General features: G+C 46.6%; 1 protein-coding gene across 1 annotated transcript; it reads right to left on the reverse strand.

The window, feature by feature from the left end:
• On the reverse strand, positions 1–14,751 carry Serpina12 (serpin family A member 12). Its single transcript, NM_138825.2, is given in 5 exon segments — positions 1–222; positions 1,610–1,757; positions 6,080–6,350; positions 8,189–8,839; positions 14,557–14,751. Coding segments are annotated over 4 exon segments (1,245 nt in total). The 5' UTR covers positions 8,823–8,839; positions 14,557–14,751; the 3' UTR covers positions 1–30.
• Positions 14,752–15,545: the final 794 nt, after the last annotated feature.

Here is a 15,545-nt window from a genome sequence, read left to right on the forward strand (position 1 = left end):
TGGGGTCTGAAGCCAACAGGGAATTCTCCTTTATTTCTCACTAGGGTTATAAATCCTTGCCAAGAAGATCATGGAAGGCATGAGGTTCTCATAAATCATCATCAGGAAGGGTGCGTTTAGCTTCATCCTTCGTGGGGTCTCCATGGGCAGTGTCTGGGCTCCTGAGCCTGCAGCTCCTTCTGTGCCCTTCTCATTCATCCTCAGCTCAGCCTTGTGCACAGCCTGCAGAACCAAGAGACAGTCAGTGACTGATGAGCCTGGGGTGGCAGGGGTCGGGGAAGGGTAAGTCAGGTATGGGGAAGCCAAGAGAGGGAGACAATCTGTCACAGTTGCCCAACATCGTATTGAAGGTGGTATTATAGTGGGAGTGCTGAGACAGGGGCATTGCAGTGGGATTTGCTGTCTTCCTTGAGTTTCAGGAGCTCTCTGACAGTGATGGTGCAGAAAGGGGCTGTGAAATATTACTTAGCTCAGCCTGGCAGGGAGTTGAGCACCTAGGTCATCCTGCTCTGAGAGCAGGATCCCTCCCACAGTTCCCTCCCACAGTTCCCTCCCAGAACACCTTGACCTCCTCCCTTTACTACACTAAACACCAGCCAATTTCTCCACCTCCCACACTGGCCACATCCCCCCTCATATGGACATTTCCCGTTAAGTGAAGGTTTGAATGAGAAATGCAGTCATAGGCTCATGTATTTAAACACTTGGTCCCTAGTTGGTGGCATTGCTTGGAGAGGTTTAGGACATGCAGCTTTGCTGGAGGAAACATGCCATTGGGGGGTGGGCTTTCAGAGTTTAGAGTCTCACCCCACTTCCTGTTCTCACTCTGCACTTCCTATATGTAGACAAAATGTGATCAGCCAGCTTCCTGCTCTGACTATCTGCTGTCACACCTTCCCTTTTAAGGACTGACTCTCTGGAACTAACAGACTCCAGCAAACTCTTCTGTAAGTTGCTCTTGGCCATGGTGTTTTTCACAGTAGCAGAACACACTAATACACACTCTTCTTCTCTGTTTTTGGATCTTGTTCTTCTGTGCCCCTTTAACCTGCAAACCGGGTTGCTAAATATATAAAATAGTTAAATTTTCATTCATGATAAGCAATGGTTTTATGTTCAAGTATGACTAGATCCCATGCAATGTTCTGGACATAGTTATGCTGCAAAACGGTTATGCGCTATGTCTCTGAAAAGCAAATTTAACTGAGAGTCTTATATTGTGTCCACTAAGTCTGAAGATGCTGTCTACGTGTTCCTCTTTTCTTTCCCTAATCAATAGTTCACTGCACTGCTGCAGAACACTGAGCCTCTGTCTGCCTGTCTCAATGGTACAGTTCATTCCTTCCTTCCTAGATGGCTGTGAGACCTTAGAGAGAAGGTTCTGGTCAGATCCAGGATGCCTATGGGTCTGATGGATGTCCCAGCACTTGGTCAATATGCAGGACATGTCCGGTATAAACCATGTGAGTGACAATTGTAGTTTTAAAGGCTGAATCATAGACTGAGAGGTGGTTTGCCTGGGATTACAGAGCTCTGACAACAGCTCTGACTGAGGCCTCAGGCAAACTCCTGCATAGGAGGGAATGGTAGTCCAGCCAGGCAAGCTTACCTCTCCCACCTTCAGGCTTCGATGAGACGAGATGCGGGTGAGGTCACCATGCTCTTCAAAGATTTTGCTGATGCCCAGGCGGGACAGAACCTTCTTCATGTTGTAAGTAGCCGAGATGTGGAGCCTGGGCACCCACACATCTACCACTCTGTGGAGGAGAGAAGGACTGGGATGAAGAAAAGTGTTCTCTGATCATCCAGGGTGGGTTCCTGGAAAGACGGTGGGTGAGACTTTTATCCTCCCTGCATCGAGCCTCATGAGTCTTTCTGTCCTCAGAGTAGGAGAGGTTCAACTCTTGGATTCAAGGTGCCTCATAGTCTCTGACTACATCCTGCTTCCTACCCAACTTCCTACAGAGCCCATATCCACTAGAAACATCCTCAGGCTCCTTCCCCATGTTTATGACCTCCCCACAGCAGACTGAGCTGTGCTGTACCCTGAGTCAGATTAAAGCCCTGCAAGCCTGCGGCTAGAGACAACAGAGCTTAAAACCTCAAACCAGTCAGAGCTGGGGTCGAGCCTATTCTAGAAGTCCCACAACTGGGGCAAAGGACATTGGTCTTCTGAGTTGTGGACACGAGGAAGGCTGCACCTTGGCCTTGGGCCCCTTCTCCATCGTTACTTCTGGCTCTCATAACTTGATACTGTTCGTAGGCCTGATAATCACCAAACTTGCCTTTCTACTTCTTTATTCTTTCAAGAAATAGTTTTTAAGAACATAACGTATATCTGGGGATGGACAGGAAAAGCCCTTGCATTTGACTTGTGTTCCTGCTGGAAGACAGACCAATGCTAAGAAAACCATAGCACTGCATGCCCACAGGTACCGGTAGTGTGTAAGGGGACAGTAAGTATGAACAGCAGCAACAACAAAACAGGTCAACTTGCAGGAATGAGGATTGATGGGGGTCAGATAAGAGGTTTGGGACAAGCCTGAGCAAGGAAGGGAGCTGGACAAGCTGGAATTTCTCCCTGAGTCAATAGGGAGCCATGGTCAGTTTCCAGATGAGCAGAGGCTTGCCCTGGTCTTGATGAAGATTCTGAAGGATGGCTCTGTTGTTCTGCTTAAAATATACCCTTAGCATTTGACACTTGGGACAGCCATGGTTGCTAGGTGATGGGCAGTCGGTATGGGAATCTCAGAGATGTAGGAAAGAGGCCGAGTCCCAATTTGTTTCAGTGTGGGGTTAACAGAGCTTCCTGACACGTGTAGGAGTAGTTGGGAGAAATGGATCAACTATGAACCAGTGGATGGAGTTTGGTTTAACAGAGAGTGGAATTGCCAGACAATCTCTCTCTCTCTCTCTCTCTCTCTCTCTCTCTCTCTCTGTGTGTGTGTGTGTGTGTGTGTGTGTGTGTGCGCACACACACACACACACACACACACACACACACACACACACACACACACACACTGAGCACCTAGAGACTATGATCCCATCAGATGTTTGAGGATATCCTGAGTTAAAAGGAAAAGGACTCTGGCATTCAGGGGAGAACACCGGGGCTGAAGACAGGAACAGTGTCATGGTTGACATGATATTGAAGGCTTTCTGCCTGTGGTAGTCACTAGATGGTAAATCTAGAGAGCAAAGGGCTCTAGACTGAGCCCCATGGCACTGAGCTCTAACACAGGGACGGGGGAAGAGAGCCAGCGAAGGAGAGAGGCCAGACAAGCTCCAGATGAGCTCCAGATAAGTTCCAGGAGAAGGTATGGCTGGCTTGTGGGAAAACAGCATCCAGATGATAACCCTGGCCTCTGCACCATGGCCCCTCAGTCGCCATGGTCTCTGAGAAGAGAACAGTGCAAACATCTGATCAAGTGAGTTTGAGGTAGAAGGCAGGGCAGGTAGTAGAGGCAAGTGTTTCACAGCACTCACCAGTGGAGGGGACCAAGGGAACTGAGTCACTGAGAATGGTTAACGACATCAGGAGTTTCCTCCAGGCACACAGGCCTACCAGCACGGGGTCGGGGTGCGGGGCACTGCATGCCTGATGACTGCTGTGGATTAGTCCCTACAGTGTGCTGTCTGTTGTTCTACGCTCAGTGAGAGGACTGAATGACAGGAAATGTTATAGTGTCCTGGTTGCTGGCGATGGCTCCAAAGAGAGCACAGATACTGCTGATGTCAGGAAGCAAAGAGCAAAGTCCTAGAGGGATGTCCCTGAACAATGAAAGGACACAGTGTCTGTGTACAAAACTTCAGCTCTTATCAATGAGCTCTTGTCAATACAGGGCATGGCAACAGATGAACAGATACAGAAAATGAATATATATCAATATATCTATATCTATCCATATCTATCTATCTATCTATCTATCTATCTATCTATCTATCTATCTATCTATCTATCTATCTATCTATCTACCTACCTACCTACATCTATCTATCTATCTATCTATCTATCATCTATCTATCTATCTATCTATCTATCTATCTATCTATCTACCTACTACCTACATCTATCTATCTATCTATCTATCTATCTATCTATCTATCATCTATCTATCTATCTATCTATCTATCTATCTATCTATCTATCTATCTATCGGAATTTTACTTAGCTTTAGAGAGTACCACATTTGCATGAAAATGGATGTCATGTTAAGTGAACGAAGCCAGACTCAGAAAGGCAAGAATGTAAACCAAGTACAGTGATGTGTGCCTGTAACCCCAGTACTCAGACTGCACAGGCAGGAGGGTCGGGAGATCAGTGTCATCCTTGGCTACATGGGGAGTTCACGGCTAGCCTGGGTTACAGGGTACTCTGTCAAAACAAACAGAAACAGAATGGAGGAGGAAAAATTCACACATTTAGTGTTTTCATTTGTATGTGGATATAGACTTAAATATGTAAGTATATCCGTGTGTGTGTGTGTGTGTGTGTGTGTGTGTGTGTGTGTGTGTATGTGAAATGGAAGAGGACCAATGAAGACTGGGTTCAAAGAGAGCAGAAGGGAGCATAAGAGAGAGTAATGGGAACAAGAAAAACAAAACAGCAAGTTTTCTTTCAAGTATGGACTCTAGATTCACACAGACACATGCGTATAATGCATGTGTGACATGATACCATGGCACGATGTGGGGAAGAAGGAACCAGTCCACACATAGACACACATATGTATGTGTGTTGTGTGTGTACGTGTGTATACACATATATACATACATACATATATACATACAACACACAGATGCATGTATACACATATACGTGTATGTATACACACAGATTTGTATTCATGTGAAAATATCATCATGAAACCCATTGTCTTGCATGCTGACTAAAAAATTAGTTTAAATTTTCCAAATGAAATTTTACATCTAAAACTAAAACATAAAAAAGCAGTATTTTAGACCAAACATTAAAAATAAAACCTATTTCCACATCATCCACTTTATAGACTTTACTTTTAAACTTGAAAAAAAAATCCCTCTGGCTACTGCAGGACTGATGGCCTCCAATCCATTCATTCAGTGAGGCAGGGAACCAAAGGTAGGCATGGGCCCTTGTGGCTGGTTGAGGGAAAGGACGCTACTTCAAAAGCCCAGTAGCTTTGTAACCTTGAAGAGGAGGCTGTCTGTTTCCTCTGAGGAAGACCTGAGCTTTTGCTCTGGAACTCTGGGCAACATCCTTGAAGGACTCTGGTGCCTGAATTCTGATGTGTCCTGCATGCTGGGAAATCAGGGGTGTAGGTGGGAGGGCATATGCATGTATCTGTTGGTGTGGTCCCTTCTCTGGAAGAGGATGTAACTCATCAGCCTCTCCTAGTCCTTCCATGGTGGGAAGAGACTTCAGAAAGAACAGCCCATCTCCCCTTTTCCTTCGTCCCCTTCTCAATTGCCCAATAAAGGAAGTTGAAGATGTCTAGACTTTGATCCCTGTGTGTACTTCAGAATAATTCCACACCTACCAGCCACCCCAAATGGACTTGGAAAGTAGGAATATTGGCTCATCTTGTGTATTGTGATGAAATGAAAGTTTCCCTCTAGCATATGTGGTCAAGTGCACCATCATAAAGAGAGTTGGGAGTCTCCTAGAGAAGAGGTGGACACTACTGGGTTTGGTTACTCCAGGCCCAGGAGGTGCTGGGAGACAAGATGCATCTCTGCTCAGAGGACCCATGTGTCCCTTCAGTATATCAGGTGTCCCTCCTTAAAGATTCCTCCGTGTAAGAATCCATCACTCCTCTTTCTTCCTTGGAAGCTGCACCTTAAATGCCACCTCCTCTGTGAAGCTCTCCCTGACCACTACACTCCAGTGAGACTCCATCCCCCACACTCCCGTAACTTCAATGCATAAACTTCAAGGAGCCGTTCCTCACCAAAATCCTAGACATGTTCTAGTCTCCTGCTCACCTTTACAGAGCACCAGAGACTGTCTAGCTGTGCACTAAGGGAAGACGAAATGAGGGGAGTGTGAGGGAAGAGGGGAAAATGCAAGGGTCTCTGAAGACGAAGCTCTGACTACCTTTTAGAGAGAAGGCTTTTCCATTTGGCAAAGATGTCTGCTTGCAAGCCCTGCTCCAGGAGCCTCAGTTTGCCACTGTCAGGAAGGACAAAGGTGGCCGTGATGTTTCCTCGGTAGGGCATTTCCAAGATGGTGCAGGAGAGCTGACTGTCATAGGCCATGTCGTACATGCCCCTTTGGAACATCATGGGCACCTTCACGGTCTTGCCTTCCTCTATGAAGAAGTCCTCCTCTTTGGTTTGTTTTGGGTCGAATTCATACTGCCACCTGCCTGAGGGGCAGAGACAGACAAAATGACAAATGTGTCTGGAAGAAAAGGAGGAGGCCTGACCCCGCTGACCCCTGGCCACCATCCACCCAGATTCAGGGAAAGTGATGTAGTGTCCTTCTCTGTGTCTGAAAGATGTCTGTGGGAAGCACACAGGCCCAGGGACTCAGTTAAAGGAGCCTGGGACTGACACTGCAGGACTGTGAGGTAGTAGAGTACATTACCCTAAGGCCAGCTGCCTGTGACACTGAGATGACTATAGTTTGTATCTTAACAGAGCGCCACAGGCGGTTTGGCTTTGTGAGAGTGAAAACACTTCGCTTGGTATTCTGAAGCCTCTCTCCCGTGGGCAAGAGAAAAACACAGGGACAGCATGCTTTGGGACTGTGCTGCAGAGCTCTGTGTGCAAACTCCATTTTTACTTATTTGTTTATTGTGCATGCATGCCCATGCAAGTATCACAACCAGAGGGTAGTGCTGTGTTATCTTCTCTGTCAATCTCCACCTTATTTTTGAGTCAGGACTCCTTCAGTGAGCTGGAAGTTCACTGATTGGCTAGACTGACTAGCCAGAGAGCCTCTGTCTCTGCCCTTTTACCCTGGGGGCTAGGGTTACAAATCTGTACCAACTCGCCTGAATTTTAATATCTATGCTGGGAATCTGAACTCAGGTCCTCATGCTTGCAACATGGGCCATTTCACCACCTGAGCCACCTCCCCAGCCTCAGGCTCCCTCTGCTTTAGAATGCCACAGCACTGCACATAAACTCACAGCTGTATCATTTCTAACCTGCTGTCCTCAGAGCCTTGGGGTGCCGACTCCCTAAGTCCAAATCCTGGCTTCACTGCTCTGTAAGGATGGCTTTGAACAAGTGTCTAAATGTCAGTCCTTAATGTGTAGAGGGGGGATGGTGGCAGGCACGTCAGAGGGCTGCTTGGTGACTGAGAGGATGAGCAGACACACAGGCTGTATGGAGTGATTACTCCTTCCTTCTGCATTGTTGCCATTCCTGCTCCTAATGGAGATGCTGAGCTACTCCAGATTCCCCCATATCCCTCTCTGGTCTGGGAGGATGTGGGTTAGGCTGCCACTGCTGCTTCCCTTTCCCTCAGCAGTCATCAGTCTTCCTACACTGGGTCTGTATTTGGAACCATTGCTGAGCCAATGATGGCCTTGCTGAGGCTGGGGAGAGAGAGCCTCTGGTTTTCTTTTTCTTTTTCCTACTTTACCAAACCACTGTGTATATATGTGTTTATTGTGTGAGTACAGATGTTGGAGAACACTCTTCCATATAATTTTTCAGTATCTCCTTTATACTTAGGGAATCTCTGAAGATCAATAAGGGATAAAGGAATCAACCAAAAGGGCTGCCACCACCGCCACCAACATCGTCACTCTATTTCCCCGGCTGACTCTGCACTATAAAGCAAGATGCATAGCATTAGGCCCTAGAGAAGTGAGTTATAGTTCTGAATGAAGAGTTTTAGAGCTTGGAGTAACCCTTCCCAGTGTTCACATCTATGTTTTCTTTCTCATCTGTGAACCAGAGACCCCAACTTCTAAACCAAAGCAGATGAGGACAATCCGCCACAGTGAAAACACACACACATGGGAATCTAGACTCTGCAGTGTTCGTTTCTTCAGACATTTTCACTCTGAACCCCAGGGGATTCAGCTCCTTGGTGGGTTAGGCATCTTGGTGCTCACTTTACAGCCAAAGAGGGCAGAGTCCTGGACTGTTATTAACACAAGGATTTAAACTGAGAGCAAACCAAAGACTGGATCAAGTTTCTAGCCCAAGTCCCTCTTCCTTCCCCACACCCGCATGCCCCTAGCCTTACCTTGAAAGTAAATATAGTTTGTGAGGAGCATCACCGTCCCTGGGTCTATGTTTTTGACCATGTTTTCGATTCTGTTGTGGGTTTTCCGACTGATGTACTTGTTGATATTCTTCTGAGTGTTTTCTAAGTCCTGGAAATTAGTGAGTATCATGTCCGCATCATACAAATTCTTAGCCAGTTTCAGGAACCTCTGTTGGGGCCTCAGCCTCTGGTCCATAAATAAAGCATTGCCTATGCTCATCTTTACGTCCTGTGTCTCCCGGTTGAGCTTTTGGAGAAGGTAGTGGAAACCCATGTGCATGTCCCTGTCTGACATCTCCTTGAAATTGAAACCCTCCCTGATTTCCTCCAGTGTGGAGTTTTGGGCCCCCAGAGACAGCATGGAGAAGGCAGTTGAGATGCTCAGTGGAGATAAGAAGATGTTCCCCTGACGGCTGTTGCTGGCCAGCCTCTGCAGTAGCTTGAAGCCAAATTCCATGTTGTGCCGAGTAAGCTCCCGGGCATCCTTCTTGCCCCTCCACTCTTGGACCCTGACTGGAGACTCATATGTATCTGGAGCATCTCTGTCCTGCAGGAGACCTTTCACAGTGAGGAGGCCTGCCAGAAACAGACCCAGGCCCAGCACGAGGTTCATTGTCCTTGGGAATTATCCTGTTGAGTAGCAGATCTGAGGTTAATGTGAGAAGAGGAGAACCCTATGGCTCCTGTCTTAGCCACCAGGAAGACCCGTGGGAGAAGACAGTGGCTGTAGGGTGCTGAACACCACAGCCGAGTGCTCTGAGATTCTTGAAGGCATCTAATCTTTGCCGTCTCCTCGGGGGCTAGAACTTATTTTCCCCATGTCTGAAGTGAGAAGCCTGAGCATAGAACATCTTTCTTGCTTTAAATTTTGTTTGCATTTATTTCTTTATTGCTTTGAACACACACACACACACACACACACACACACACACAGATTAAAGGACAATTTGAAGGAGTTGGTTTCTTCCTACCATGTAGTTCTGAGGCTCAAACTTAGGTCCTCAAGCTTGATAGCAAGTGCCTTTATTGGCTAAGCCCACCACTCTTGAATTTGAGCTCCTGTCTCTTATCTTTATGTGTATGAATGTGTATATGATGCACATGAACAAACATATGCTGAGGTGTGTGTGTGTGTGTGTGTGTGTGTGCACGTGCGCTGCGCATGTGTGCACTCACAGGTGTGTACATACATGGATAGGAGAGTATACTTTGGGAGGCAGTCCTTGCATTACATTCTGTTTGAGACAAGCTCTCTTCTTTCTCACTGTTGTACAGGCCAGACTACCTGTCCCAGGAGTGTCTGGGGATTCTACCATGTCTGCCTGGCATTTTGCCACAGGACATTAAGAGTAAAGATGTTTTATTGTTCCTGGCCTTCTGTAGGTTCTGAGGATCCAAACTCAGGTCCTCATGCTTGCACAGCAAGTGCTTTGCCCACAGATCCCTAGTCCCAGCCTCTCCTTTATCTTAAGACAGCAATGTCTCAACATCTTTGAGGACATCCTACCCCCCACAGTAACAGAATACTGCAGTGTGGGTGCATGACCGAGAGCATGCCAAAACAACATGTCATCCTCTTGCTACAACTGTTTCATGGGCAAGAGTAGAATTCATCTGAAGTCAGTCAGTGATTTTCCTGGGGGACATACTTAATGGAACTCCCATTAAGTAGGATTGCTTTATGACATAGCCTTAAACCTGAAGCTAGCCACCTCTCCCACAGGTAGATGGAGAGAAGAGAGACAGACATAAAGAGAAATAGAGTCACATCTAATGACACCTTGAGTCCCCAAATCAACCTTTACGTGGCACCCACCCGCCTCCACTTTTCTGAACCAAGCCAATTTATTTCCACTTTGGGGTTGGCTGGCTTGAGCTAGCTTTGGTTTTCTTGACTAATTCTCAGAGATCAAGCTCTCTGTAGAAGATCCTGTGGCCTACAGGAAATGGCTGTGGTCCAGAGATGAACCCCAGTCTTCAGTAGCCCTCTCTTCAGCTTCCCAGGAAAGGGGAAAGGGCAGCATTAGTGAAGACAAAAGACAAGCCTGGCTATCTTTGGGCCTGACCTCTCAGACCATGCACCTCCAAGTGGCACTGAGAACTCTTAGAAACAATAAGTCAGGACCACGACATTCAGTGATTTGGGGGCTACATCTACATAAAGCAAAATCAGGCCTCTATGTGCATCTCTCATGCCACCACTTTTCTCCTGTAATTTCTATTCTCCAGTCTATGGCCCACAGGAAATGGTAAACCATGCAACAGTGAAGACCCTTGATTGGAGAAGGAGGCAGGACTCAGCTGAGAGCTGCCTTAGAGAGAGAGCCTGTGGGTAAATGAGGGAACCAGTATGAGAGGAGGAAACTGAACAAGGAAGTCATTCAGGTACCAGCCAGCCTTGGTTTAGTCCCAAAGAAGGATGTTCTGACCCTTTGGGCAGAATTAGATGATGGGTGGATGTGGTCTGTGCCCAGGATTCAGGATGTGACTTATAACTTTCTGAGACAATTGGCTCCTTTCAACCAGTGTCAGGAGCCATCTGAGAAAGGTTAAGGCTAGCAGGTGGCCTTCCTGGAGGTGGCCCACTGTCACTGCATGACCCAAGATGGGTGAGCTCTGAGAGGCAAGGTCTCAAGAGACTTGATCTCAGGATTGCTTCTTGCAGCTGATGTGACTTTCCTGTCACTCTTACATAGCCTAATGATTCCTGGGCATTCGCCCACCCTATTGAGCAGACCTCCTTCAAATCAACACCATGATGAACTTTCATGAATTAATGCTGCTTAGGTGAATTGATGATTTTATAAAATTCCTGATTTGATCTTAGGAAGAAAATTTTAAGAGGTAGTTTTAGTTGTTTGCTAGAAAGAAGTAATAAGTCAGAATCAAGAATAGAGTGTGCCCACTCCTCGTAATAGTAAGTAAAGGCTGCATAGTAAGAAATACAATGTGCTTTCATAATTACATTAAAAAGAAAAATAGTCTGGGACAAATTTGTGTTCAAGGAAAATCATTCATTCTAGGTCAGATCCAAGGATGGAGCCACAGGTGTGTACTATGATAAAGCAAGGCCATGTGAAACTATTGCTTTGAGCTTATAATGAGCTTATAGAATGAAACATTGCTTTGAACTTAATATCAACACCCTTCTGTAACTCCCCTTCTGTGTAACATTTTATCTATGAGTAATTCTCTTAAGAACTTTTATTTAAGAAGGTGAACCTCAGAGCTATTTTTTGGCATGTGTTTGGTACTCTACTGTTTTCCCCGAGTCCCCTTTTTTCCCAGACACTTTATGCTTCCTGGAATCCCATTTGGTAACAATTAAAATTAATTTGCTATTAGTGAAGGTCTGGGCAAAAATAGATTATAGGAGAGAAATGTTAGAATTCATAAAGATGCTTCAGAGAAATTAAAGAAAATAGAAGTCAGCTGGGTGATGGTGGTACACACCCTTAATCTCAGCACTCAGGAGACAGAGGCAGGCAGATCTCTGTCTGAGGCCAGCCTGGTTTACAGAGAGTCCCAGGACATTCAGGTCCACACAGAGGAGTCTTGTCTGTAAATCAGAAAGCAAAACAAAGTGGAGCTCTAGATTCTGTGGGCTGGGCTGTTGACACAAGTGTCCTGGATTAAAATAGAAGCTTGTGTTGCTCAAAGCAGACTGCCACCCTGGGCCATTTCCCAATGCTGAGGAGTGGAAAAGTTAAGCCATGTTACGCCACTCACACAGCCGACAAAACATTCTCCACAGAGGATCTGCCAACCCCCTTGGGAGTCAGGGCAATGTGGAAGCTGGGTGCAAGTCAGAGCAGGCAGGCCAGAAACCTGAGCCAGATGAGTGGAGAAGGCAACTGCTGGCTGTCTGCTCCACCCCCAGAAGCCCTCCTGACACTCCCACTTGCAGTCAGGCTCTCTGTGGTGCTCCACTTCCAGCCCTAAAGGGCTCTCTACAATGCCAGTCTACAACAGGGAGGACTGAGAGGGAATTTCACGCCTGAATGCTGAGCTTCCCCCTCCTACCTGTGTGTTCAGTTAATCTTGGGACATCTGCACCTTCATGGCCTTCTGTAAAAGCCACGATTTGGTTTCTTCCCCATAAGATGCTCTTGCCCGGCAGCTGTTCCACTCCTCAGGACACAGCCCGGTGCTGACCATACCTCCACTTTATAAGCCTGTGATGCTGGCACTACAATCTCAGGTTTCCTGTCCTCCCCTGACCAGCCACGCCTTTGACCTTGTCCTCCCAAGCAGCCCACACTAATCCCATGATTTCCATCTATTTCCACAGACCCTAAAGTGACCCAAATTTGTCAGATGGGTGGGATACTGAAGTAGGCTAATTTTTTTTATTCTGGCAATTAAAATAGTAGGGCAACTGGTTATTTCCCAATAAATTGATGGGTCAAATCTCTTAAATTGAGTAACAGTTTATTGGGTTGTAGGCTGGAACTCATACATGGTTCTCTCTGTGTCTCTTTATATATGAGCATGTATTTGATCCTCGCACAAACTACATACATAAAAAATAAAAGCAAGAAAAAGAAGATAGGCCCCAAAGGCTGTGGGATGCACAGGAGATGGCATTGTGATTCACGGATCTTTTGCATCCCACATCATTTGAGAAAACAGTTGTTTCTTCCTATGAATAATTCACCTCCCATTTATCCCTAGCCAGGGAGAAGCCACTGGGGCAAGTTACACTGTTAGCTTAAAGTTAGCTTCAAGCCTGCACATGACCAGTCCTTGCTGAAGGGACTATTCTTCCACAAAGATACCTAGAGACCTCGTGTAAGTGTGTGTGTGTGTGTGTGTGTGTGTGTGTGTGTGTGTGTGTGTATGTGTGTTTGTACAAGTATGATATAGATGAATGTAGAACCCTTCTGTTAGCATTCTGGTGGGTTAAGTTCATGTTTATAAAGTGATACAGTGCTGGCCCACAATCTCCACACATCCTCTCTGCATTTCAAATCATCTCCACACTGCAGCTAGTCCCTATGCAATGCAGAGTCTCTGGCAATCATCAGCAGACTGGCTGGCTTAAACAATACAGCAAGAGAAGAAAGAAGCCTGAATATTTACTGCTGGTGTAATGCTGCCAGCAAACATTTGCTGGCCCAGAGAAGGTAAGTAAGATTTGTGGGCACAGTGCCTGTGGGCACAGGGACCAACTATGGTATTGATGGGTTGCAAATCACTTCTCTGGTTAATAGCAGTTGGCTGAGAAGCCGGTCATAACCAGAATACATGGACTACAGACAAACCATACTCTGGGATTTAAAAGCACTCACTTCAGAATAGGGGTCACAGACCTACCTCTCACCTAACACTGTCACCTCTTCTGTCCTTGATGAAGCCACTTGTGGGCTAGCTCTTCTCCATCCAGTGAGACCAATGCACATAGCTGCTTCTGACCAGTTCCCACCCATGGTATGTTGAGTTTTTGGCAACCACAGAGTTCCCTGTTATGTGGGAACTATCCCATGTTGGCCACCAAGAACCTTTTCTTTCCATGCCCAGATGACCCTGTACCCCCTGCAGCCTCAGCTTCCCTCAGATACTTCTTGGAGTTTCCTAGTATGCAACACACTCTCTGGAGCTGAGAGACTCGAAAGACCCTTCCCAGAGGCACACCAAAGTACCTCAAGAGAGGACTAAAGGCATCCCAGGTGTGCTCTAGGGCTAACCTGCTTTAAGGGACTGATAATGTTTTAAGATAAAATTATCTAGAGACAATGGAAAGACCTTTTTCAAAGCAAGTTTGGAACTAAATGGAAAGATGTTTTTTCCAGATGCTAGAGAGAAGACCCACAAGGTAGACAGTTCTAGGGCAACCTGGGCTACATATGAAAACCTTGACAGGGAGCGGGGGAGAGGAGAGAAATATATAAAAGAGGTGGGGTGGAGGGAGAGAGAATATGCTAAGCAGGCAAGGGGACAGCATGTCTCAGTTTTTTCTCATGAACCTATAAGTTGATGGACGCTTCCTGACTCAGCAGCTCAGCGGGAAGGAAGCAAACAGCCACAGAGACTAACTGGGGCCAAGGAGAGGGCAAAGAGGACTGCCTTGCCTCTGAAGATCTCCCTTCTCTCCTCTCCCTCTCACCACAGTTTTCTTCTACAAATTTTCCAGAAGTAGGTATCCATGGAAATGAACCAAGCCTCCACTGTACCTGCCCAGCACTCCTCTGGGGGCTTTTCTTACATAATTAGAAATCCTTCAAAATCTTCCTCCAATGCACATGGGCTAGAGCGCACACTACCCTTCAGCCTTCTATCCCTGGAATTTTTCTCATGAGGTATAGACTAGAAGCTCTACATCGTTCCGAAAGGAGTCGCATACTCACAGTGGATCCAGGCGCCATCCACAGGCCAAACGGACCTGCCTGGTTTACTTTATTATTTATACCTCCAGGGCCTCCTGAAGAGGCAGAGTGTGGCCAATTGAAGCAGCTGGCTGAGTCTCAGTCAATGGGCTTCCAGGAGCAGTGGCCACACCACTTCCCCTGATGGATCCTCCTTAGCTCCCACCTCTGGAACCTAACCACATTGAGGAGATATATGCAGACCACGCCCTCTGGGCGGGAGCTACCTTAACCCGCCTTTTGCAACTTTTTTTTTTCTTTTAAGTTTCTCAATCACTGTCTGGAGATTGGGAGAGTCAATAGGGGGACCTGCCTTTGGTATTGACATTGAAGAGTCAACCCCCAAATCACCTTTGTCCTCTATGTGGTAAGGGTTGAGAGCTATGCGGTTAGAGGCTCATTCCTTTGCCTTATCTTCACCTTCACTCTTTTTATTTCCCGGTGCTTCATGCTAGTTGTCAGCTCTGACCTTGTAGCACCCCGTGAAGATCCTTTGGAGGAATGGCCTGAGAATGGATGGGCAGATAACCAGATCCATCATTCCTGCTGAGGTGATGAACCAAAGACCTCAATGATTGGTCTTGACCGTCAACTCGATGGGATTTAGAATCACCATGGACACAGATCTGTGCAGGGTATATGCATTAGACTCCTTCAGATGAGAAGACCTACCCTAAGTGTGGACAGTAACCTTTAGTGGACTAAGGTCCTAGACTGAAGTTTCCTCAGGAAAGACTGAGCTAAGTGCTAACGTTCATCTTTCTGTTTTCCCCGGCTGCCTCATGCTGTCATGGATGCTCTACCACCAAGGACTGGACCCTCAGACTGTGAACCAGAACAAACCCTTCCTTCCTTGAGCTGATTTTGTCAGGTCCCCTGTCATGGCAATGTAACAAAGTCTAACACACGAACTGATGTGCCCCGGTCTGGAGTCACTTGAGATGGTGACTTCGTGTTTCTGTCACGTATTT

This window comes from Rattus norvegicus, chromosome 6, assembly GCF_021556685.1.
Source record: "Rattus norvegicus strain SHRSP/BbbUtx chromosome 6, alternate assembly SHRSP_T2T, whole genome shotgun sequence".
Classification (NCBI taxonomy): domain Eukaryota; kingdom Metazoa; phylum Chordata; class Mammalia; order Rodentia; family Muridae; genus Rattus; species Rattus norvegicus.